The 26,973-nt window shown below is 30.6% G+C and overlaps 1 protein-coding gene across 1 annotated transcript; it reads left to right on the top strand.

Annotated features, from left to right (window-relative positions):
- Positions 1–989: 989 nt before the first annotated feature.
- LOC143148956 (uncharacterized) lies at positions 990–19,451 on the top strand. Its single transcript, XM_076315807.1, is given in 2 exon segments — positions 990–3,239; positions 18,479–19,451. A coding segment is annotated over 1 exon segment (666 nt). The 5' UTR covers positions 990–1,398; the 3' UTR covers positions 2,065–3,239; positions 18,479–19,451.
- The last annotated feature ends 7,522 nt before the right edge of the window (positions 19,452–26,973 follow it).

Raw genomic sequence — 26,973 nt, 5'->3', positions numbered from 1 at the left:
TAGTGGGTTAATAATTTTTTTCAAATTTTTGATATTGCTCTTTCTTATCAATTACTATTTATTCACATTATACATATTTATTCATTTATAGAATATATTTTATTGAAATAGGCCCGCAATTAGGGTCGAAAACATTTGACGATTCTGAATATAATTAATGTTCAATAGCTACACAACAAATAAAGATTTTTGATTAAGACTTTGGATTATTTTTGTATGATTTCTACCAATCATTTCTAAACATTTTTTAAGTATATATAATTAAAAGCAATCCAAATAATATCATGTTTAGACTTATTTTCATCACGAAAACCTCGTTAACCCATTGATATTACTCCCACGAAGATATAATTAGAAATATAAAAGTTTTTAATTTATATTAATAGCTGTTACAGTGTACGCGTGCGGCTTCACTTAAAGTTCGGTCAGCCAATTTTTAAATCTACAGCTACCAACCGCTCAAACTGAAGAAACATAAACAATGGTGGGACTGATTGCTGACCTCGTATCCCTTACACAAATTCTATCCTTAAACAAAGAATTGCTGGAGTAACATAGCAACCGGCATCTCTAAAGTATTGCCCCCTGTTTTTCGAAAATAAATGGCTATCTCCATCTAAAACCACATTTGTGATTCTCATAGGTTGAGATCTATCACTCTGTAAACATTTATTACAATCAGCATAGAGTAATTCTAACCCGCTTCTTATCAATAAAATATGTCAATTTGAAGTGACAATTATCGTTCCATTTCGAAAAAAAGAATTCGAATAAAAAAAATGAAACGAAACATTATGTAGTATTTTTTTAACACTGAAAAGATACACAAATAAGTATTCAATTACATCGTACATGGAGTTGGCAAACCTGAGAACTGGTGAAGACCACACGAAAAAGAAGAAAGTTAAAGGGGTAGAGGGGAACATCAGATCAGAAGCGCCACAAAACGGAGATGCGGACATTTCATAAAACACTCGGCATGGATCGAGCTCCATGTTCGCCCGTGAAAGTGATGCGGTATCTCCGCGATTAGGGGATACAAATTCCGTATCTAGTGAAAGGACGTTAAACAGTTTGTATGCGTTACTTTGTGAATCGGTATTTGCAATCGGTTGTTCCGAGGACGGTAAGGTTAGTTTAAGGGTGTGTAATATTCACGTGTGTCAAAACGTAGCGTGGCGAAGCGATTCTTGGTCTCGTTGCAGTGCACGAGCAAAATTTGGCAAAAGTCGATCACGGCAACACGAAGTAACAAAATTTTGCCGAAAAAACATATCAAAGCCAGCAAAATTAACGACGATATTAAGGACAAGGCCGAAAATTACGTTAATAGTGGCGGCGGCGACAGCGACAGTGACGGCATCGACAGCGGTGGCGCAAGGTGTGAGGACGAGGTGAATGCACGGCGGCCGCGGTGTGTGCCAGTGGTGTGCGCGCTCGTCGCTCGTGGAAACCCGCCAAAACCCGCGGCCGCGAACAACCACCAGCAAGAGCAGCAGCAATAGCAACAACAACAGCAGTAGAAGGAAAAGGAGGAGGAGAAGGAGAAGGAGGAGAAGGTGGAACAGCATTAGTAGTAGTAGTAGTAGTAGTGGTAGCATCAGCAGCAGCAACAGCAACAGAATCAGCAGCAGCAACAGCAGCAGCAGCAGCAACGGTGGTAGAAACAGCAGTAGCGCGCGACGTTGTGCTGTTTTGACAACTTTCCGCCGCGTCGGGGCGTCGCGCCGTTTTTCTCGCGGCGGCGGCGGCAACAACAGAAACAACGACAACAGTACCGGCAACAGCTTGTTTTAAGAAGGTCGCTTGTGACGGCGGTAACGGCGGCGACGCTGCTGACCCCCCAGCTCATACGACGACGACGGCGGTGGCAACGACGACGGTGGTGGCGGCTGCGTTCTGTTATTATTTTGCCGCGGTGCTTTTGACCCTTCGAACCGGGCGAGTTCATTGCAGTGCTTCCGCGGGGGTGTTAGCCAGTTTTATTACTCCGGCCTTCTCCGTCCGCAGCAGCAGCGCCGACGGCGCCAGAACACGATATGGTATATGCAACATGTCTACTAGTGTACGTACTCGATCGCACCAATAATCAGACACGTTGAAGCGCCTATTCACAGGGCGAGAAGTCGCCGACAAGCTCTGAACACTGACCCCCGGTGTATAACGTGAACGAGTCAATTGAAAAGGACTATATCAGTGACGTTGTGACTGAGAAAGGACGCGACAAACCACGTGATATACCTGTCGTTGGACCGCGTCATGCAAAGCATGCTCGACTCCCCGATGGCCATAACCTGAATTCAGCCGATTTGACCCGATTAAACCCGATTCAACGTATTCGTACATGAACGATCAAGCGAATGAACGAATGACAGAAAACAAACGGTAGCCATTGACATTTTTCGTCTTTCCTCGTGCTTACGTGTTTTATTCTGTGGTGTTCTATGCTTGCTAAAAAACACGTTATTCTTTTTTGAGACAAAGCGTGAATGTTCGATCATGTGCCACGAGTGTATATACTTTGATGGTATCCATTTAATGAAAAGTAAATAAAAAATTTCAGCAGAAAGAGGGTCAGTCTGCTAAATTTTAACAGGTGACTAGGTGGACAAATGGACGGATTAATCGTGATATGTATGTTATTTCTCGTCCTTTCGGTGTTCTCCTATACCGGTGATAACTTGAAATAATTGTGCTGTGGTGTACTGTGCACACAGTGTCATTGGTACAGTGTCGGTATAGTGTTAACCGTTACGTGTAATTGTTGAAGGTGGTGGCGTGGGAGTCCGACATTTTAACCGCTCGTATTCACGAAAAGATACAAGTGTCCACGTGTGAAATACGGTCGGTACTTCAGGGGCGTGGGAATCATACGTCGAGCTTACATTTACGAAGGTTCTTTAGTGTTGTTTACAGATAGGAATTTTATCACGCACGGTTAATATTTGATTTCATGGTCACGATCTGTTTATTTTTCCATTATCGCGGCCACACTGTTGATTACCAAAGGGAAAGGTGTCAAGCACGTCCTTTAGTGTGATTGAAGAATTTCAAAAAAGAATAAACGAAGGAAAATTGTGTGATTTCTTTAAATAAGAAAAAGAAATTGGGATTTTTGAAAGACAATACGAATATTGACAGTTCAGCGGTATTGTTGAAAAGTATTATACTCGTGCTTTGTACTTTTTGTGAAGTGTTTGACAGTACTCGGCCAAGTGCGTGACAATGAAAAATACCTGGTGAGTTGAAATTTTTATATGTAACTTTTAAACAAAAGTATGGTCAGTTCTTCTTATAATGCATATATTTTAAACAGTTATTCGAGACAAAGAGGAGAAAGAAAGGAAAGAAAACAGAACGGAGGTGTTGGGGGGATTAGTTGATATAACGAAACAAGTATTTTCCGTTTTTACTTCGAATTATCATTGGTAGCTAAAGATATTTGTGAACAAAAGAAATTCATTCCTTTTATTTCTAGTTTTTGAAACACGAGGTTAAATTTTCCACTTGTAAAATTATCTTGTATATTCTAAAATGTACATATTGTATCGAGAAGGTAAATGAATTGAATATAATGTAGTCTACGTATAATAGTTTTGTCGTATTTGTATTTATGTACTTATATTAATTAATTTTTATAGTTCTTTTTTCTTTTTTTCATACCCTCAATTGTTACAAATCTTAATTTTGTAAACGTTATATATCGTATGACACATAAGTGCTATTTCTAGGTTAGGTTACTGATCGTTATTACTTAACCTCAAAAAATGTCGTGAATTATTTCTTTTCTTTTGTTAATTTTGTTACATCTATCATTTGTAGAAAAATTTGTACACTAATATAGGAAAAAAGAAATATAGTTGAGTTTAAATTTACATATTTTAACAGCTCTGTTGTTAACATGCAACAAATTTGAATTAATTTTTAAGAAACAATAGATAGCATCAATGAGTGAATAATTTTATATATATAGTATAAGTATGCAAGCATCATACAGTTTCTGTAAAATGTGTTACAATTTATCATTATCTATTATAAAATTAAGTTCTTATTTAAATACAGATAACAAAGACTTGAAAATGAATGTAATAAATGTAATCGAGGTCATTTTTTATTGACATATTTATATACCTTTTAATAATTTCATTGCTGTAAATACTAAGATACATTCAAAAACATAACGCGTATATATTAGATGGTCAATTAAATAAATAAAAATTAATAATAACAAAACGTTTGATATAATTAGTATAAATGTTTTAAACTATCAGAATTAGTTATATGTCAATTTTTTGAGTTACGTGCTTTTATAACCAAATTTTCTAAAAAGAATTGTAAACAACATTGTCTTCTAAGTTTAGAAAAGTACTACAAATTTCAGTAGTTTGAATTGTAAGGTAGTTTGAATTACTTGAAATAGATAATTTATTATATTTTAGACACTCTGCTTTTCATATATTATTATTTTTAGTTTTTGCAGAAATGTATACTGAATTTAGAGACTTTAAAGTGGGTTACAAATAAATGAAATCTTCAATTTGTTTAGATTTGAAAAGAAAATTATAAAATTCAAGATAAACCTCAAAATTGAAAATATAAAATATTAAGTAAGATAGAACATTATATTACTTGAATAGGTATATATAATATTGATATAAAATCAAAGGTAAAGTGTATATCTAGCATATTTCGAAAGGTTTTTATTGCCAATTGTTGTATATGATTGTACTTGTATAATAAATGTATTTAGTAAATCATAATTATTAACTATGTTTATTACAATTTGTATATGTTTAGACATAAACTAAATTTGAGTTTTCATAATATAAAGTTACGAAATTTAAGAAAGAAAGTAGAGAAGTATATGTTCCTTAAAATGAGTTACAGGTGGCCGAAATGATTGAATTTAGACAGATTAATACATAATTATTTTATAATAATAAAGCTGTATTTGAAAGTATCAATTTATTAGTAAATTATTAATTGTATGAAAAAACACAATGCAACAAAGTAGAAATACATTGTGATATGATTATTTAATTTTGTTTACTTAAAAATAACTGTTAATATTCACCTAATAGTATAAAATTATGAAGGACTTGATCCATGTTGAGCTTCATAAAGTATTTTCTACATATTATATATTTTTTTCTTTTTTTTTTTCATGAACATATTTTTCTTTTTTTGCCCTAATTTTTAATACATAATTTCATAAGAAAGATTGTAATGTTAAATAATTCAATATTTGTGAATTTATTTTACCATTAAAACACATGTTTATTAATTTCACCAATGTATAGAGATAGTTAATCATTTCGCATAATTGTATTTTAAACGCTTTATACATATTTCACATAACGATAGAATATTATTTTAATAAAATGTTGGTTATAATGTTGTTTTAGAAGATATTGCATTTTTCTTGAGTACCGATACTGATGAATGGTAAATTACTTTTAATTGTAAATTAAAAATTTGAAGAATTTAATTAGCCAAAAGTGGCGCAAAAATTTTTCATCAATACTTACTTTAATATTGACAATAGATTCTTTGTGTTATATAAAATGTGCAAATACCTATTGATTATAATAGAAACTAAAAATTTTTTGCAAATCGGTTACAATATGCTAGGACCTGTTATTAATATATAATAAAATGAGAACTATTTTTCAATACAACATTTTAATCTCATTAAGAATGTATTACAATTAAAATGTTATTTGTGTAGAAAACAAATACATTTACAAGTATTTTAATTTTATCAAAATATTTTAGAACAAATTGTATGTAGTTTTATATATTATTATTTATATTTTTTTGCAATTTAGATATCTGAATTGTCTTGAATGTTCAACCTGAAAGTTTATTATAGCTTACATTTGTAATTACTACTTTAGAAATTTAAGGAAAGAATAACAAAAAAATATTTATCTATACCTCCATATTGTGTTTCTGTTGTCTTTCTTGGGTATTATGAAAATGTTTTCTGTTTGAATAGATTAAAATTATTGAAAACAATTAAACTATCTCAGTGTAATCTCAAAGCACAATATCCATTTAGTGAAGAAAGTATTAAAGTTACCTTTAAAAGTTTTAAATTTGCTTAAGTAGTGACATAGTATTTACCATTCTTAAAATATTATTTTATTGTACATTAAAAATTATGTATTGAAAAGTATAAGAAGTTGTGTTACATTGCTCATGAATTATGCATATTATGAAATTTATTAATATTTTTTTTAATAGTCCCTATTATTTTCAATAATATCAGTTATTATTGGATGAGCATTTAACTTTTTATAATTGTATCTTTACTCTCCATAAATATTGTACTTTATTGTTTTCAGTTTTATTATTTGTTTGAAACTTAAAGTATCTTAATTATTATGTGTATGAAAATGATACGTATCATCATTGTGTCTTGAAAATTTACAATATTGAACTCTATAATGCTTTCAATTTGTTATAATTGATGTTAAAAACACACACACACACACACACACACAGCATTAAATATCATTTTTAAGTTTATTTAGATTATGAAATGAAAAATATTTGTAAGATTGTACAGCATGAAAGAGAACCCAGTAAATAATTGACTCTCAGAGAAGTACGCTAGTTAATAATGCTAGTTATAATTCATGCTATATTTATACAATAATATTTGTAGTAATATTAAAACATTTATATACACTTATAAGAATGAACTATTACTGAACTATATGATATATTACTGAACTGATGGAACATTCTTATTATGCATCATGTACACTGGCTTCAGAAAAGCTTCTACTACCTCAAATATGTAGGTGTGCTTCAATTTCCAATTAATACAATGTGATTGGATACACAGGCTGATTGGTGATGACTGCAGCAGATTTGTGGTTGCATGGTCAAGTTTTTTTAAAACCAGTGTATCTCTATGTATTAGCCATTACATGGTAAAATGAATAATGTAATAACTAGTTTAAATTATTCAATATTAAAATAATTACAAGTTTGAATTATTAATGTCTTAATTATTATTTTTATTATAAAAATATTTAAATATGAACCCAAACTTATTTAGATAAAACTTTTCAAAATTTATTAATAAATTTAAACAAAATCATTTATTTCATGTAGGTTCACATTCAATATTATTAAAAATATATTAAATATAAAGAATGCTAAAAAAATAATTTTTTAAACATATTATTCAGATTGAATGTAAGTAAATTGTATTCATAAAAATATTGATTATTAATATGATAATTATTTATCACTATTGTTGCTGTTTCTTCTTTGCATATAAAAATAAAAAGGTCATTTGTAATTCTTGTATCCATCATAGTGATCATGATTGATAACCTATCATTGTTTATAGTTTTATAATATGATTTAATAACTATTTCTCATTTATTAAAGTTAAAATTCAGTAAAAGGTTAATTAATTTAATGAAAATATTACTTTTTATACATTTCGAAATTATTTACAATTTTCATAGTTGGGAAAAATATACATTGTTTACATCTTTCGTTTAGTATTTATGAACTAGAATAATATAATGTAACATTTTTGAGAAGATAAAATTTCGCTTAGGTATTTTATTTCAGAATTATAAAACATATTCTGCTTAAATTTCATATTCTTTTCATTGAAACTAAAAGCTATTCAAATAAAAAATTGAATTAATGTAATTACTTATAATTTTGTCATTATATCGTAATTTTACTAAATTATTTGTATTATGAATGTATTTCATTTTATGCATACTTTTTGTTTGCATTCTCATTTATAAAAAATAAGTTAAGTAGTGTTTAATATATAGATGGAGTATTTTAAAGGATACAGTATAGCTAAGAAATAAGATTTGTGAAATAACACAATAATTTTTGATATTTTTATTTAATTGAACGTATATAAAACTAAGTACTTCTGATTTATTTCATTATGTTATTATCTACACAATTTGCAAATTATTCATACATATAATATACTCTATTATGTGATACGCTACGTTTGAAATCAACATGTGACTAAGAAATTTTAAAGAAACATGGTGTTTAAGAATAATATTTTTATATTATCAGATTTTTTCTCATTTTTATTAATTTATTTTCTTGTTAACAATTAAATATCAATTTATAGTTATATTGACAAACTATGTGTATGTAAACTGTTTGACAGTAAGATGGTACATACTTTACTAAATAATGTTTAGATTATTTTGAGTTAACAATTTCAAATAAACATGGATTTGTAGTAATTTGTCGAGAGAATACCTTGTTAAAAATTTCTTATATTAGCAAAATTAGTACATTTACATAAAAAATTTAATTATGCATTAACAATTCGAGTTGATGTTTGAAGTTGCATACTTAAGTGATTTAAGACTTAAAGAATGTAACATTACAATAATTAATAAATAATGTAACTTAAAATTAAATTGAAATAAAAGTGTAATAAAATATCAATGCTCATTTTCTTGATAGACCTTTCCAGATGGAATATACATTTATTTGAATTTTGTTAATTAAACCAACTCTAAAATTTAATTAACTTTACATATACATATACACACACATGCATGCAACACGCACGTGTGCAAACACATACACACACACAAATCAAAAGATATTCTATTAGAATATTGTTAGCAAACGATACTTTAAGTAATATCACAATATTAACATTATATGTGCTTCTTTAGCACGCATAAAAATGAATAAATATGAATATCAGAGTGTGTCAAAAAGAATTAAGATTTTATTTTGTTTTGTAGAATATAAATATTCAAATTTAGTCACAATAGATTCTGCTTTTACAATTGGTATTTATTTTAATATTTATAGCTTTACACTAGAGTTATAGATACAATTAGTGAGCTATAAAGTAATTGTTAATGAAAACATAGGAGTATTATATATCATACGTTAAACTAATAAAAGAAACAAACAAATTTGTAAAATATATATAGCTTAAAAAATGTAATTCTAATTATCATCTAACTGTAATTAAAAAGTACACTATTGTTGGTATAAAATAGCATTTTAATTTTACAAATACATGTGTATTCATATTAATTCAAGAAAAAAATAGTCAAACTCTTATATATAGAATAATTTCATGTTATGTTGTTGGTAATTGAACTTGTACAAAAAGTCACGATTATGTATCAATGAAAAATATAAATCTTTTATACAGTATTTTTGAAAATTTATGCAATTTTTGGAAAATTATGTAGTTTGTTAAAAGCAATTGTTTACACACATTGATTCATATTTTAAACATCTTAGTTTATCATTATGTGTTTTTATAGATCCTAACAATGAATAAGTTAGTTTTCATTAAATTTTGTACATGTAGTATTTATAAACTTATTTTTTAAAATTGTTAAAAATAATTAATACTTTTCCTCAGTGAGCCATTTTGTTGTTTTAAAAGTAATGTCAAGAACGAAAAGGAAATATTTTTTAAGTATCTATCCAACTTATGTTTAATTTTTTCTCTTTCCTATGTTGACATTCTTTTCTCTATTTCCTTTATTAGCTTTTTAGTTTAGAATATTGTTGGCCATTAATCTAACATCTTGATGGTTCTTTAGATAAGATGAAATTTTTAAGCAAAATTACACGATACTCCCTTTTTTACTGTACATCTGTATTTATCATGATACTATTGACTTGTGCATTCAACACACACTGCATTGATAATATACAAATAAATAATAATATGTCTTTTGCAATTCTTATACTAAACCATACTAAGTAAGTTTATTTGGATTTGACTAATACCTAATTCTAAATTTTACTTTTTTTTTCTTTTTAATTATTTACAATATTATTAATGAAAATGAGCTAAAAAGGAGGTGGAAACACTTAAAATATGAATAAATATGTTTCAACAACTGTTTGTAGCAGATTACATTATTTGTTAATTTAGTTTTACAATCTGCCAGTATTTATGAAAACCAAATTATAGAATTTTTGAAACTTTTCTTTTCAGTTCTAAAAATTGTGGAAATATTTTAAGTGATAAAGTTCGGTAAGACACTTTGTATATTATCTACTTTATCAATCTTCTGTTCTGCTTTTCTTATTGTTTTTATACACCATTTCCTTCGTTCTTGTCCTAATTCTCTTTTCTCTTTCTTTCATACTATCAAATTGTTTTTATAAATATATAAATATTTCTAAAGTGTATCACAATACAAAACTAAATATCTACTTTGTTATCAATTCTTATTCCATTACATTTTATGTACAATAAGTGTTTCAATTCAATTATATGATTGAATACGAGCTTTTAACTAATTGCACTGAGTGTAACATTTTAAGTGATCAATTTAGTTTTTATATACTGTCTCCAGGTTGTAATATTTAGACATAAGTTATATTCCAAGTATAAGTACATATGTAGATTGCAGTAGGTTTTTAATATACTATGCGATACAATTATCTATACATTATCATAGCTTATATATAAATTTATGAAATTTGAATATAATACTTAGATATATTTCATTGAAACCATCAAATTTCGTATAAAAACTGATTTATTGGTATTTTTATATTTGAAGAAATTATAGTATATATGCTACTTTTTTGTATTTGTGTTCTTTTTTTTCATAACTAATTAAAGAAAGATCAACTGCAATTAATAAACATGTTTTCTATTTGGTACAAAAATTTTATTTTTATAAAATATTTTGTCATAAACAAATTTAATTTAAATCAGAGAAAATTGATTAATATGGAAGAAAACTCTTAATTTATTAATAATAACCATACTTTCAGAAAGATTTATTAATTTTGATTTTACAGGTCAGAAATGGATGTGAAATAGTTTACAATTTGTATCTTATTCTCTTTCTCTCCTTTTCATTCTTTCTTCTAGATCGTTTATCGTTAAAGTTATTTAAAAAAATAAAACAAATTAAACTAAAGAAGTAATCTAAAATGAAATTTAAAAAAAGTCTTTAGTGTACCTTATTTGTGGTCTTTATCTTCTCTTATCATTTTCCGCTTTTTCTCTATCATTCTTAACCATCTTTTTACCTTTTTCGTCCGTTCTAGCTTCTATTATCTTTGCCTCTCTTATCTTGCTCTTCCCAAAACTTGAAAATTGCTCATTTTGCGTCAATTATAATATACAAAACTTGTACTTGTCCTCTTCTTTTAATCATGTTTATTTCCCTTTGTTTAGATTTCAGCATCTAATTTTTATTAATAGTTTTTCGTTATCTCCTTTCCCTTGCATAATTAAATATTTTAATCGTACTGTCGTACTAATATATTTGTATCTTTTATTATATTTTACTTCCTGTATTCTATTAAATTTCACTTGTATTTATACTGTTCTATCTCTTCCCATTAGCACTCCTATTATTATGTCTCTCTCTTGTCACTGTAATTCATCTTTTCCTGCTTGACTGTATCCGTTTCTCATTAGAAATTTTTCCCTCTTTTTCCGATGTTTCTTGTCTCTACGACTCTCCATTCTTTTTCTTTCAGATATTTCTTAACCAATGCTCAACCTTCTGCACTTCTTACTTCTTCCTTGAATTTTAGCGCCCTTCTTCCTACCCCTGTTCTAATTTTTTCTCCTGTTGTTTCTTCGAAGACTATATGTCTCGGAGTATAAAAATCCAGACCAAGGTACCATTTCAGATACTTTGTCTGAATCGCTTCCAGATCCGTTCTCTCTTTTCAAACACTTCTACTCTGTACAGTTTAATGTCTTCCGCTACTAAATAGTCGAACATAAATACTCTTGCATTAAAATCGTTCATGAATTTACGTACGCTTATACTCTCTATCTGTCGAAGTACTTTATTTACTTTCTTTGCCTTTTTTTTTGGTATCACTGGACATTAGAGTGATCCTTACCTATAAATGGTCGAAATTGTTTTGTCCCCGCTCTCCCGTGATTCTAGTACGTAAATAATTTCTGTAAATAGACTCGATCGGATAATGAGAAAACGTGCCTTAGGAGCCTCGAGGTTTTGAGGGTAAAACTATATGCGCACCCCGTTGCTCTAAATGATATACCAAAATTGTCCAATCACCTAGTCATTATATCTTTTTTTATGTACTGATATTTAGACGACCCTTTACTACTTCTTCAGATGGAAAGCGCATTCGAATATAATAGCTTTTGCAACCATTTTACTTAAAGTTATCTAGCTGTGCGTACAGTCCACACCTTGATCTTGAAAAACTAATAGAATAAAATTGAAAAAAAAAACGTTATTATTTTTGAAAATAAGTGCGATAAGTAGACAATTTAATACTTTTATTATTCAACTGATTATTTATTTATTGATTATGATATGCTAATTGTAAAAATGTTTCCCTTTTACATTGCATAAAAGCGACTCTTTTACAATTTCTAATAGATACTGCTCCTAATCCTCTTTAAAACTATTATTTTCGAATTGTGGTAAAAAATATACAATTTTAATTATGTAAATTTTGCAACAAAAGACCATAAAAAATCTGCTATATAGAAGTTGGAGGAGCGATAAAGCAGTGCGCATTTAGTTTTATGTGAAAAACTTCAAGGGCTGTGACTCATTGAAATGATGTTTTAACTTTGTGGTACTGGTGGTGGTGCTGATGGTGGTTTGAGGGGAGACGGGATGAAAAAAAATTTCGAGTAAAAAAAATAATGATCATCATATATACTAATTCTTAATTTTACTCGAAGGTAATTGAATTTTTTAAATGTTTTTATTTCTTTCCTTTCTATATTTATTCTTTTTCTTCTTTTCTGCTTCTTATTTTAAAGATCGTTATATTGAATTTTCCTATATTTAAAATTAGCTTAATTTCCTAGTGTATATATCTTCTTCAATTCTTCTGCTCTATCTGTCCTACCAGCCATTAACGTGTGCCAGTAATCATATCTTTTCTTAGCCAATTGCTATATCCCCCACGTATTTTTTTCTTAAAACATATCCGATGTAAAAATCATAAATATTGTTTCCCTCGGTGAATACTCTCGCTAAACACCTTTGGCGGTTGAAAAACCATCGTAATTCTCACCCGTTTGTCTTTACCACGTTCTCTGTTTCTTCATAAATTTTTTGCGCTGGTTCACTCGATCTTCTTCCTCCGTCTCTTTTTTCCATAACTTTCCACAGTTTGTCTCTTGAAGCCTTGTCGAGTACCGCTTTAAAGTCGATAAACAGTGTATACAGTTTACCTCTCTTTTTTGCAGTTTCTACTTTTACTATATGTTGTTGAAGTATATACACATTATTCATCGTATTTCTATTCTTACGAAAGTCTGCCTGCAAATCCACTAGAATTCCCTTTTCTTAATTCTTTCAGTATCGCTGTGTATACCTTGTAGGCTTCAGCAAGGATACCCTCCGATAGTTCTTAATATCCTCTACTTCACTTTTTTTGTTTATTGGCACTATGACGCCTTGTCTCCAGTCTGTTGGAAGTCCTGCACCTCTTCATACGCTTTTCAGGACGTTCCTTAATTTTTCCCGTGTCCCATCTTGACAATTCTGCCACGCCTCTTTCGGTACACCGTCCTTTTCAGCCGTCTTCCTTTTCCTCGGCCGACCTAGTTGCACCTCTATTTCCTCGTTTGTTAGTTCTATTTTATCTTCTCCTCTTTTTTGGTCATGTATGCCTCTTAGTAGTTCACCGAAATGTTTCACTCGATTCTTTTTTTGCAACGCTTTATCCTATATTAACTCTCCGTTCCCGTTTTTTTATAGATTTGTAAAATTTCTTGTTTGCTCTTCTCTATTTTTGCATTTTTTTATTTCTTCTATTTTCTCTTCTTTTCCCTCTCCTCTCAAAGCTTTTCATGTTCCATTATTTCTTTCAGATATTCTTCCAATCTTATCTTTCTTTCGTTCTACTTTTTACATAACTTCGTAACTTTTCGTTTTCATACTCCTTATCTCGCAAGAATCTATTAACCGATCTTCCTTTCTTTGACGTTAATGTTCTTCTTTATTACGCATTCTCTTACAGCATCCTTTACCTTAGTTTAGCTTTCTCCTACTTCTTGGTAGTAAATACGTTCTTTCGTTTTTTTTTCCTTTTTAAACCATTGTACACTGACTTCTTTTTAGCACCTAATTTCTGTCTTCTTGTGAGTAACGCAAACGGGTGATTTGACTCTATCCTATCCCGTACTTCGAACAGTACTTGTTCCAATGCTAAGGTGTTCCTTAATCCTCGGAAGGCGGATGACGAAACAGTCTCGTGCAGAACAGACGCCGGCTCGGATCAGTTGTGATTCGTAGCAAATATTTTCTAATACGTTCTTCAACAGTATATTTTTACACAGAAATTTGAGAAGTTTTATTCATTTATTAGCTATGTCTAGCCAAAATAGATACTAATTACAAATCTAATAAATAAACATTGAGAAGGATAAAAATAAAGGAACATACCGTTATACTTGAAATTATATATTTGTATATATATGAAATTTGTACACAATACACTTTTGTCAATATGTACATCCGTATTGCAAATGTATTGTGAACATTGTTCGTATTTGTTAATGTATTTGTCATCGTTGCCGACGTTTTTCGGTTATAAAAAAAAAAAGACGAATGACATGTAAAAATCCAAACTTTTATAATTCTGGCAAGTAGCAGATGTGTTCGTCTGCATCGTAAACTTAGGATAGTTCTAAGCAATATCCTTGTGTATAAACTTCGTTTCTCTTACCTGTTGCTACAAAGAATACTGGCTGCCGTTGTGCGTCGAACGGTCGAACGAGTCATCTCACTACTAATAGTAGAGAAGGGGAAGCTGCAGTATTACGTTTCTAGAACTCAAACATCACCAAACTTAAACAAAAATGTAAACGCTTGGGTCTCGCGAGACCCAGCGGAAGGTCAACCCATAGTCAATCACCGCTGCTCCCCTATTTCTCACATACGTTTACTCCTTCGCCCCCAGAAAGATTTCTGTTCACTAGATGCCATCATCTCTCTTCGAGCAGCTACATTAGTTGTTCTGCATCGTTGTTTTTCATTTTATTCTTTGATTGTCTTTGTGATCGGTCTATATATATCCCCTTTATCCCCTGTTCTTGAGTTCAGGTCACCTCCAGTCGCTAAGATTTTCTCTTCCTTTTCTCTAATCAGCATTTATTTTTGTAGCCATCTTTCTTATATCATTTCTGTTTTATTATGTACATTGTTGCTCGTCATTGCCTTTCTTCCCATTATACTTTTTGATGATCATGCATCTATATTTTATGTAGAATAATAATATATAAAACATTTAAAATAGTTTATAACGTAATAAAACGTGGAAATATATCAATGCTAAAGTAAACAAAAATTCGTTTGAATTAATAACTATTCTTTTTCACATGTATTACTTATGTACTATGATACTTTATATCGATTTTCGACTCTTTCGATGACTGCTTTGTCAGATTTTTTGTAGTTATTTATACATAACAGTAAACGGTACGTTCAGAAGTATAAAGAATTTTGCGCAATAAATTAAATTTAAAAATCTTATACTGTAAACTTGTTGATCTTCCATATTAGTTTTTATGTATATAAGTGCCCCATGGTGGTGCCACCAGTTATTTTATTCAGACTTGGACATCCTTTCGCAAATATAATTAAAAGTTTGATCGAAAGACCAAATTATTCAGAGTACTTACGTCATTTTTCTTTTCACTAAATAAGCCTGCGTATAATGCATTCTATGTGCACGTATGCGGAAACGACGCATCTAATAATAGGCGACACGTTTACCGTCGACACTTATTGGGTAGCATACTTACCGTATATATTCCGAAAGTAATGGGCTTGACGTTATAAAATATATTTTATCGATTATTGAAGAAGACAATCGTTATCTGTCGAAGTAATTTGTTCGACTTCTAAATCCCCTGTCTATTTGCAAACTGACATCCTTATTAAGACTATGCTCATTTTCCATGAGGAATCCTAGACACTTATTTTCTTCTACTTTGGCAAATTTTGTAAATTTATTTTTCGCCTAATCCTCAAGAAGAGAAGAGGTGGGTGAAAGCGTTGAGCATACAAAATCTAGAATAACCTTGTATTCATAAACAATTAAAGCCTTACGAATGCTTTTTTTCTTTTAATAAAGCAGCGAAATCTTTTATTCATCACGTGTTATTTATGCAGAACTTGTTAGTTTCTTAATTTTAAAATGTTTCTAGCAATTGCAAACCTTTTCATTTATACTTTCGTTTTGTGCTATTTCATGTAATACAAGCCTGTTTTGTGGAGAAAATTTTCGTTCGAAAATATTCAACAAAGTTAGAAAAAGATATCATTCGTTATGAATATAGAATAAATAATATTTCAGAAATGAGTGATGGATTCCGTTCATTTTGCAAAGCATAATTGATATCTTACACTGAACCATCGAAAATCTTTAAGTGGTCAGATTGCAACTAAAGTTCTTCAGATTTTGTATGATCATTTTTACTTAGTTCTTCTAAAGTTTAGGCAAAAAATGAGTAACATAATCTGGTAATCTGTACATTCATAGTTCTATCAAACTGCAAGAATAAAAGAATATCCATGTTTCTGTCATTTCTAATAGGGAATAAATAGTCCTTTTTTTGACATTTGAAATACATATGTACTTATTTCGTTTGATATTGAATATTTCCTAACAGGCGATCATTAATCATTTTATTAAGAATTTTCTTAATGTAAACAATGTACAGTACAAATTTTGCTTGTGTTCTCCGCAAACATACTATACTTATTGTATATATTAGTAAATGTCTTCTTCTTTACTGTTTCAATCAGTTAAATGGTAAATATTGGGTGTGTTTGTTCTAAGAGCAAAAATTGCTGATTTCTATAATGAATTTTGATTTTTTATTTAACTGAACGTTTTGGTCTTATTTGTAGGTCCTCTTTAAGAGGAAAAACATAACCCTAAAATAATAACAAATGTTATGAATAAACAAAATCTTATACGTAGAGCGATTGATAAAATGAAAAACTAGCCTAGTAATAGTAATTTGGAAAGAAAAACGATGTAGTAGATGTTAATAGAGACAATTACAAGAACATATCATGTTTCATAACGAAGTAGTGTTTCGAGTTGGGGGACACTGTTTTATTTTTTAAGTTTAATTTCTTCAAATATTGATTTTGAACGTAAATATACAAAAGGGGTTACGGAAGTTGTGAGCTAAACACGAAGGATGAGTTAGAAATATTAAAGATTAAAAGATGGTTAAACTGTTACGATTGAAACATGAAAATTTTAACTTGGTAAAATTTTAACTTGGTATTGATGCTGAAGGGATACATAATGACGAATTAAAATTTTTCATGGAGATCAGTATACTTCACTCTTAGTGTCAATAAAGATATACAATTTTCAGGTGTTTCCCTGTATTACTTCAATGCGGAAAAGTATTATTGGAAAGAACTAAGTCTATCATATACAGTAAAAATATATGTTCAAAAATGCCCGGTCAGGATACAGAGTGGGCCATTTTAGACAAGGTACTTAGAGGATTTGTTTATTTTAAAAAATAGAAACCAATATGTTAAACAGAAGTTGTTCGACTTTACGAGGGACATAATTTGATGTTTCTTTAAATGCTCTGCCCTGTATATAGTTTCAGAGTACCAGGAATATGTGCAAGCGTACAAAATGGTGTAACGAATCAAAAGAACAAATATTTTACCGTCAATACTAATAAGAAGTTTTGATTTTTGATGTTACAATTTTGTCACACTCATACTATTGATTCTATTAAAACACTATTTTTAATTTTAGATTAACACATTCGCGATGACGTGACCTATCGATGGCTCACGACCTGTGTCCACATAGAATGCCTGATAAAGCAAACAGTACAGAAGTACACGTTGTCAATTATTTATAACGATATCAACATCAACTACTTGAAAGTTGTCATGAATTTGTTAAATTATAGTATTCTGAAAATGAATACAAAAAAATGGTCGAAAGTATTAATACTAGAATGTGTAATTTTTGTTGATTCTTCAGTAATTTATTACGTATAACATATTATATTAGTGTTCAATGATGCATGCATGAATTAATATTTGTTTAAAGTAAAAATGATTGTAAAATTAAAATAGCTATTTTCCTATTTTTCTTACATTTTTGGCATCATTTTTTTTTTATCTTACATAAACAGATTTATAGTCAAATTTCAAACATTGCGCACAGGGAGGGTTAAACAATAAACCTCTTGTTACGGCTACGTTTTGTCTGTAGAAGCAATTTATGTTTTTGGGGACAAAGCTTTTCGCGCACAATGAAAGAAATAATGAAAATAATTCTAATTATCTTCCAAGCTAAACACCTCAACAATTTTCTGATCTTGCGTTTCAACCTCATACGATTGTTCTCTTTGAAACTAATTTGCAGAACAATTGTCATAAATATATGTGTAATAGTACTAATAATGATAATGGTGTTAATAATTACATAATGATAAATAAAAATTCTTATATTCTGATTTCAGACACCTGCATCGAGGATCATGGACGTTGACAGTGAAATCGAATGAGAGATCTTTCTTTTAAGAAGAGGAATTTACAAAGCAAGAAGAAAGTGAACTCTCGTAGCGATAGAAAGAAAGGAGGAAAAGGAAAATCGACGAGACAGACGCCAAAAGCTAGTAAAGTTAGTTGAAAGGACGGGAAGAAAGTTACAAACGAAAGGAATTGGACGAGAGAGAAGTAACCAAAAGCGGGTGTACGCATTTGTGGATTGCGTAATAAAAAGGGAGAGAGAGAGAGAGTGAAAAAGAAAAAGACTCAGTGTGTCTGTAAATAAGAGTTATTTTTCGTATGAGAGAAAAGGAGATACATCTACGTCGAAACGAGGGAAAACGAGCAAGAAGACGTTTAGAAGTCCTTGAACGAAAGAAGGTTCGGAGGACTTTCTCTCTCTCTCTCTCTCTCTCTCTTATAAGAATATACGAAAAGGGTAGAATATTAGCGATAGAAGAACAGAAACGAGCAAAATGAAGAAGGAAGAAATACAGTGTCACAATTAATGAGTCTCGTTTTTACGTTCTTCATCCAAAATCGATTGTGTTTCTTCCGCTTCTAGCTGAAATTCGAATGGACTGAGAGGTTTTCGTAAAAAAGCGCGCGCTCAAGAGAGAAAGAGAGAGGGAGAGAGAGAGAGAGAGAAAGAGAGAAAGCGTACAAACGGAAGTAATATAAAAAAAAAAAGAAGGGAATTGGCGAAAGAAGCTGAAGAAACGGGGGTGTAGTGATTGAGAGAAGAAAAGAAAAAGAAAGAGACCGTGAAAAAGAACACCTGGAAAAGAAGAGTCGAAGAGAAAGAAAAGGAGAAGAGGAAAAAGAAAGTGTGTGCGGCGAAGAAGGGAAAGAAGGAAAGAGAGAGAGAGGGTGCGCGCTGTGAAGCGGTATTGAGAGGGCTGGCGTGCCCCATGTTGTGAGCGTCTGAAGACTGCCGGGGGCAGAAGTGAAAGGGTGGGAGGGAGGGAAGGGTAAGGGTGCCGCTGGTATGGAGTATGGAAGCGGCGGGGGCGGAGGCGGTGGAGGCCGTGGGGGTGTCCAACCACCCTCCGCAGCTGCGAGGGGTATGGCGGGGACAGACACAACCGATGCTGCATGGCACAAACACGAACAAATGATCCTTATGGAATCCAGGCATAAGCAGCAATGTGAGTACAGTACATTGTTAAAAATTATGCCCTTTATTTTCAATCGATCAGTCGTCGATTTTACTTTTCTTTTCACTTCCATTAAGGGAGTATCCCAGTCTGAACGATCCGAAAACTGGATTTTTCGATTATCGTATTTTTTCAAAGTTAAGAGTCTCGAATGTACGTCTCTTAGTATTTAGACGAAATGCGTACAATTACCAGAGATGTAAATCATTCAAGGTTTAATAGCTTTAAAGTTTATACAGCTTTATTCTTAGCTGTTTCTTTTTTTTTTCTTCATCTATTAATGCACTTATTGCTTGCAAAAAATGTCAAAATATATTATTCGTAAGTGCCACATATCGATCGTTATTTGCTTTGTATTTGCACAAAAAAAAATTCAAAGCGTTTTTCTCAAGTCAATGTATTTTCATCGCCAATTGACTTACCCTTTTACATACATACGTACGTATAAAGTAAATGTCTCACGGTCATTAAAATCAGTATTACGTCGATTTTTTTAATCGTTTACTTATAATTCAGAAAAGTTACAAAGAATTTTGCATTATCAGGGATCATCATTCTATCCAACGATATCTTATATAAATTTAGAAAATAACTTATTGATACGAATGATTAGGAAGGATATAATCGGTATCGCTAACTGGTCCAGTCTGGATCAGAATACTCTCTTGGATTGATAGTTCTACAGGTTGCTGTCATATTTTATCTCGGTTGTTTCATAGAATAGGTTTTCTTTAAAAACTGCTAAGAAGTAATAAGAATGCAATTAACTTTTTTTTTTAGAAATTATATCGTGTGATCGTAGAAGTGGGGGGGGGGGGGGGGGGTATTTGAATTGTACTCCATAGTGCAAGTATAAGCGCAACTCGGATTAGAACGAGATCCTTTAATACTATGCATTATAAGCATATTGGAAACGTTGATTAATATCAACATTTATAAGTATTATAGAATATATTCATTCTTGATATCAGAGCTTCATCATAAGTTTAGGCAAAGTCTTGTTAAAGCTTATTAAATTCGAAAATGCGAATAACATTTGAACATGAATGTTATTTTTTAAATATATTACATGACATTGCTTTTATATAACATTGCAGAAAATCATATTTGAAAAGTACCATCTAATCCAGATCTAACTGTTTTGACTGTTTTGGTGTATGATATTCTTATTGACTTTTCAGTATGAAATATGTTAGGGGTATTTTAATTTAAATGATACTAATATAAACATAATACCAAATAAAAGTTATACGATTCTTATATAATTCAAAAATTAATGAGGGATTTATACATTACTGCTTAAAAGTCTTAGAATATCTGTTGTTTTTAACAAAACTCTAGAATTTGACATAGATCATGAATTTTGTTTTACTTCTGTAATCTAATATAATTACGTTTACTGTTAGTACTTTGTAATAGAATGATTAACTTAATAATTTAATTATTTCAATTAGTGAAAAATATATTTCGAAATCTTCACAGTACCTAATTATTTCAGTAAAATTCTAAAATTGTAAAAACTTGATAAATTCCAACGAGAGTGAGATAATTTTATAATAGAAACTATAAGGAAATTAACCGCAAGTGTACCAATATTTATCAGGCTCTAATTAAGAAACGTGGCAGATATGTCGATGAAAGAAAGGTGTAAACATTGTTTTATTTTTGTAGTAACCTTTCTAAAATATTACAATGTAAAACCATATACTTTCTTTGACCTAGAAATCATTAAATGAAATTGCTTTAAATGTTTTAACAGTTGCACAACTTTCTCGGATTTACGTCAAACTACCATAAAACTACCATAAAACTTTTGAACGGCAGTATACATACAGTATCTATGTGGTAAATTATATTTTGGTCATCAATTGATCACTATGAATGATTTCTGGATAACGACATCCCATACAGCAGATTTTGTCTATCGAAGGTATATTACGAAAAATAAGATTTCGGTAATTTTTTCAACTGCAAAAAGAAAGTAGTACAAACTTGGCTAGAACAATTTTGTGGATAAACTAGTGTACCTTCGCGAACAATAGATTGTTTAATCGGGATAGCGAGCACAGGTGGTAGACAGATAGGTGGTGTTCATCTTAAAAGGAATACAAACAATCAGTTAAGATATAGCATCGATGCATGGTGTGGAATCCTCAATGCGTGTTTCATCGATCCGTATTTTTTCTTTTTCAACACATTAAATAGCAAACATATCGACATTTTTTACAGTTTATTTTGCCCTCCCTCTCAGATGATGTTCCGCTACAAATGAGATGCAATTTAAAGTATTAACAACAAGATGAAATATTGTCTGATAACGCTTAGACCGTAACGAAATATTTCTCGAAAACGTACAGAGAAAAATAATTTGACACCAAGAATTTCATGCCTTAATCACCTCGTTCGCCTAATTTGAATCCACTTTATTGTTTCCCGTAGAATTTTCTACAAAATGAAGTGTATTTGCACCATGTTGTGTTCGGTGAACGACTCGCAAGAAAAATTTAAGATAAATTGTTAAAATTTGGATGCTGAACGATTAAAAATTCCAATGAAAAATGTTAAAGTACGCGTAAGAAAATGTTTATAATGTAATGGAAAAGTGTTTTGACCAATTACTTAATATTCCAAGAAAATGAAATCCATCTCCTACAGTAATGAGTTTTCGATGATCTTACCTTATACCTTTTGTACACAAACTGGTCCAAGAAATATATACAAACAAAATGTTGGATGGTATTATTGAAAAAAAAAGAAAGTTAAATTGCACTTTACAAGTGCACCGTTGTACTTGGGGGAAAAAATCGTATCATAAGATAATAAAGGTCATTGAACTGTACAAATTCGTTTAAAATGGAGTTATAGCTCGCTCTAGTTATTTTTTAGAATCATACTTATCATAGGGAAACCATCGTTAAGTAGTAACTTTTAATTTAACAGTAGCAAGTTTATTTGTAGAAAGTCATGTCCGCATGCATACTAGATGAACAAATCATAAATCTTTAAGATCAGTACTTCGAATTGTAGCTAGAGATCGGGATGTTTTTAACGACACCCAGTACTCACTTGTGGTCATCCCTTAGGGAGGTTTTACAAGTCCCATGAGTGAACAATGCAGAGTTATAGGCTCGGGAGGTTTCAGAAACGACTGTGCAATGGAAAAGTACTGGTTGTGTCTTCGTGCTTCCTCAGCAAACCTTGAGAACTCAATATGCGGGATCAAATTTGCAATTTGTGTGCCTAACTTTAGCTGTTGATACGGAAAGATAACAAGTACCGGTTATATAAAAAGCTATATGACACAATCAAAAATCAATTTACTTTTTACGTAGCACAATATAGGTTTTAAATTGTATACATTTGTCACATTTATGAGCTTACTGTAAATATTTTATTCATTTTTTGTGACAAATTCTACAAATACAAGGGTGTAGGATTACTATGTTTAAACAATATGTATAACAAAATTTGTTTACATGTACAATAAGTTTTTTTCATATACATTAACATTTTCCGCATATGTATATAATTTTAGTTCAACGTCCTTTCTAATATTATTTTGCTTGCGTAATTAAAAATTGGTATGTGTCTATATATAGAGGAATACTTGCTAGTTATAAACCCATAGAAAATAATAGATAATTTTATTTATTGATATATCATCATTATATTTGTGTTCAAATATCAAAGGTTAAATTTATCTGAAATTTTTAACGAAATATTGTATTATTATATTTATTTTCCTCTTAATGAAAGTATTGATTCTTTAGAGATTTGTCTGTCGAAGTAATGATAAAAGAGTAATAAATTGGGTAGAAATAAATACATATATAAGCGGGACTATACCAGAAAGTTGTAAGTATTGTATATTACGAGCGGAGAAGAGAGAAAGTCAGATTATAAGCAGCGAATCAACGTTGGCAATAGCATAGTGGGATCCATTTTTGGACTGATGCCTGATCGGCGACTCTCGAAAAATTCAAAGACTTTAGGCTAGACCGTTCGGTCGGCTACTGACTGATATGTATTTTCGACTTGGCAGTCTATCCCCCTACTATTGCGTCTTTGTCTTTTTCTTCCTCCGAACATCATTTTGTATCCTTTAGTTAAAGAACTGACTCTAGCAGGCGTTGAACTTGTAACGAGGAAAAACAATTGTGTACTTTTTCATCTGGGAATTTAAAAAAAAAAACAAAAGAAGATAACAAATGACATAATAAAGTTTCAATTTTTTTTACGGTATGAAATATAATGCAAACTTTTGAAATGAAGATAAAAATGTGTTTAGTTTTAAAGAGACATAGTGTTAGGGAGTATTTTGTATAGGTCGAGTTATTAAAATCTTTGAATAATAATGAGACCTGTGTTTCTTGTATTTTTGATTCAGAAATAAGCTTATAAGAATTTGATAAAAAGTATTCTGATATCTAAAATAAACGGTAGCAGTGATGTACATGACTCAATGTACATCAGGAATGTATAAAAATGTATAAAATTTATAATGGTGCTACCGATTAAATAGTAGAACATTGTTCGCTGAAAATCTATGATAAATTCGGAGATGCCATGAAGTAGCACCAAAATAATGCACACATTTCCGCTCGAATGTCCTAGAACACTAATTCATATCAACAAATTTTGATTATATAATGTGGTTTATTGAAATTATTTTGCTTCATTTCTGCGTATATTTATGGATATATGTTTAGTATTGGTCAAGTACAAAAACAATATTTAGTTGTTCAAATGTTTTAAATAATGAAAAACGTATTGGAACCGTTAAAAAAGAAACCGTTGAATGTTCAAACAATTTTACATTGTCATAAGTAGAGCTGTGGAACATTTTACGAAATAAATGGAATGGGATCAATCAAAAAGTTATAACAAATACTAATTGCTAAGATACCAAAATTAATGGAAGCGGTACGTAAAGTATATAGATACATTTATATTTCTTTCTTTCAATAACTATGTTCTTGTAAAAATATCACAGAATTGTTATAAATCCCCATTCTTTGGACATTTTTACATTGATAGATGTTTTGTAAAGAAAAATTTATGCTATAAATTTTAATTTGAACAGATAGGCAAGTGTATGTAACATATTGTCGAATTAAAAGTTCCTACAACTAGATGTTACGGATGTATTGACGTTTTTTTTGATAATAAATTGTCAAAGTAGGCCATGATACTCCCAGCACAATATATTTATCTATATAATTACAGATGTAACGAAAGGCAGGCGCGTTCAAGTTTCGATTGGTTGGACAGTTTCCTTGCGACCGCTATACATTGTTACTGTGTACAATAAAAACTCTGAATAGATATGCAGCTTTGTGTAACATATTTTTATACAGCATTTAATAATTATCTTACTTTGTTTAGTACTGCCTTTCAAAGTGGTTTAATTAGTATAATCAATATGTAATTTGTACAATAATTTTGCTATTTAAAATTGAGCAATACGTTGCCCAGTCATTTGAGAATATACTATTTATTTGAGTTTCTTTGGAATAGCTGTACGTAGAACTAGGAAAATTACGTTTATTGTTAAAATAATAGAGACAATTACGTCACACTACATTCTAAATGCATCACTTTAATAATATTTTAATTGGAGAAATTGTAGTTTAAATATCCAACGGATAAGATTTCGTGTAATTTTTTCTTTACTAGAGAAGATGGAGAAAAAGTTTGTCTAACTTGTTATGTAAGATTTATTCAAAACAATAACAAATTTTTGATAAATAACGACGAATTTTACATAAAAAGTTAGATAAACTTTTTCTCTATTATAGATATCCTTCCTTATCGGTCGAAAAGTAAACATTACCGAGTATTTTCATTAAATAACCGATCTTACACATCCTTTGGTGAAATAAGTGTAATGTGCACGTATTGTACACTACTGCACATTATTGTATTAATGATTATATATCATTAATACATTCGCTCTGATTGCTATATGTACTGTGTCCGATTTAACTAAATTAATATGTAGATAATTTAAGATATAAGAAAACTATCCCTACTAAAGTTGTTTAGTTTGGAAGAGAACCTTATGTGGTACAATTTTTAGTTTGTTCGTAGAAGTGTGTAGCACTACACATTTTCATTCACAGTATTAGAGCATGTTTTAAAACAAGTTTAACGTAAGGTCACTCAATGTCATGAAACGTTGTAAATGGATGAAATTTGTTTACATGTGTCAGTGTGTCCAATTTTGAATAACAAGAACAATTCAGTTAGTTTCCGTATTTGGATTTCTCTTTAAAGTATCCTCCGCCCTTCAGATACAACTTCCAATTGTCTCAGAAATTCTGTTTCGAAAATTTTCAATATTTTATCCGTTAATTTAACACATTCGTTTTGGAGAACTGTTTTAGATAACCACGCAGAAAAAATCGCATGTAAAAATCTAGTAATCTTGATGACCACGTGACTGACCCATTCGTTGTTAAAATTTGCATTCAGGCAATTCTGAATTGATACAGCGTAACGAAGAAGTGTAGTATCGTGTTGGAGTTATAAGTTTCTTCGCAATGCAAATACCATATCGCTCGAAACATTGCACAAGTAACTTTGGAGAAATCTGAGATAAGATTGCTCGTTAATAGAGTCCAATTATTTGATGGTTGTCAATACAGTACCGGACTATAACTGTCTATCGATATTAATTATTACTTTTGCCGATTTAGTGTGAATTTTCTGTAGTTCACATTCTTGAAGTTTGATTATACGCCATCCTATTTCCGCAAAAAGGACGTACATATATTCATTTGTGATCATTAGTTGACGAACAAAATTCAGGGCATCAGCAATTCTGTTGGATACCTATGGGACAAACTCAATTTGAGGTTCAAAAACTCGTGGAAAAGCTAGGTTACATTAGTCGGTTTGAAGGGTTTCAATCCTTTCGTTACTACAAGTGACTATAGTTGCCCACCACATAGCGACTTCTGTGTCCTATAGACGACTACAGTCGCTGAACACATAGTGCTCACGTTTTGAAATAATAAGCATGCATTACACAGCGAGTCACAGTCAAAGTTGTACACCACACGTGAAAATATGTTTCATTATGAAAAAAAAATTAGGGACGATTTGGAGAAAAAAGTAAGGCGAATATGTATTGTAAATATATCTACATTTACCGTGTAATAGTAACAAAAGGAATGAACGTTGTTTAATATAAAAAAAAAATGTAGTTACTATAATACAGTGTAGAAAACATCTAACGGCTGTGGAGTATCCTCGGTTACATTTTACGGCATGTAACATTTTCTCGGGATTGATTTTACTAGATTTTG

The sequence above is a fragment of the Ptiloglossa arizonensis genome, chromosome 7 (assembly GCF_051014685.1).
Source record: "Ptiloglossa arizonensis isolate GNS036 chromosome 7, iyPtiAriz1_principal, whole genome shotgun sequence".
Taxonomy (NCBI): Eukaryota; Metazoa; Arthropoda; class Insecta; order Hymenoptera; family Colletidae; genus Ptiloglossa; species Ptiloglossa arizonensis.
This window is presented reverse-complemented; position numbering and strand designations above follow the sequence as displayed.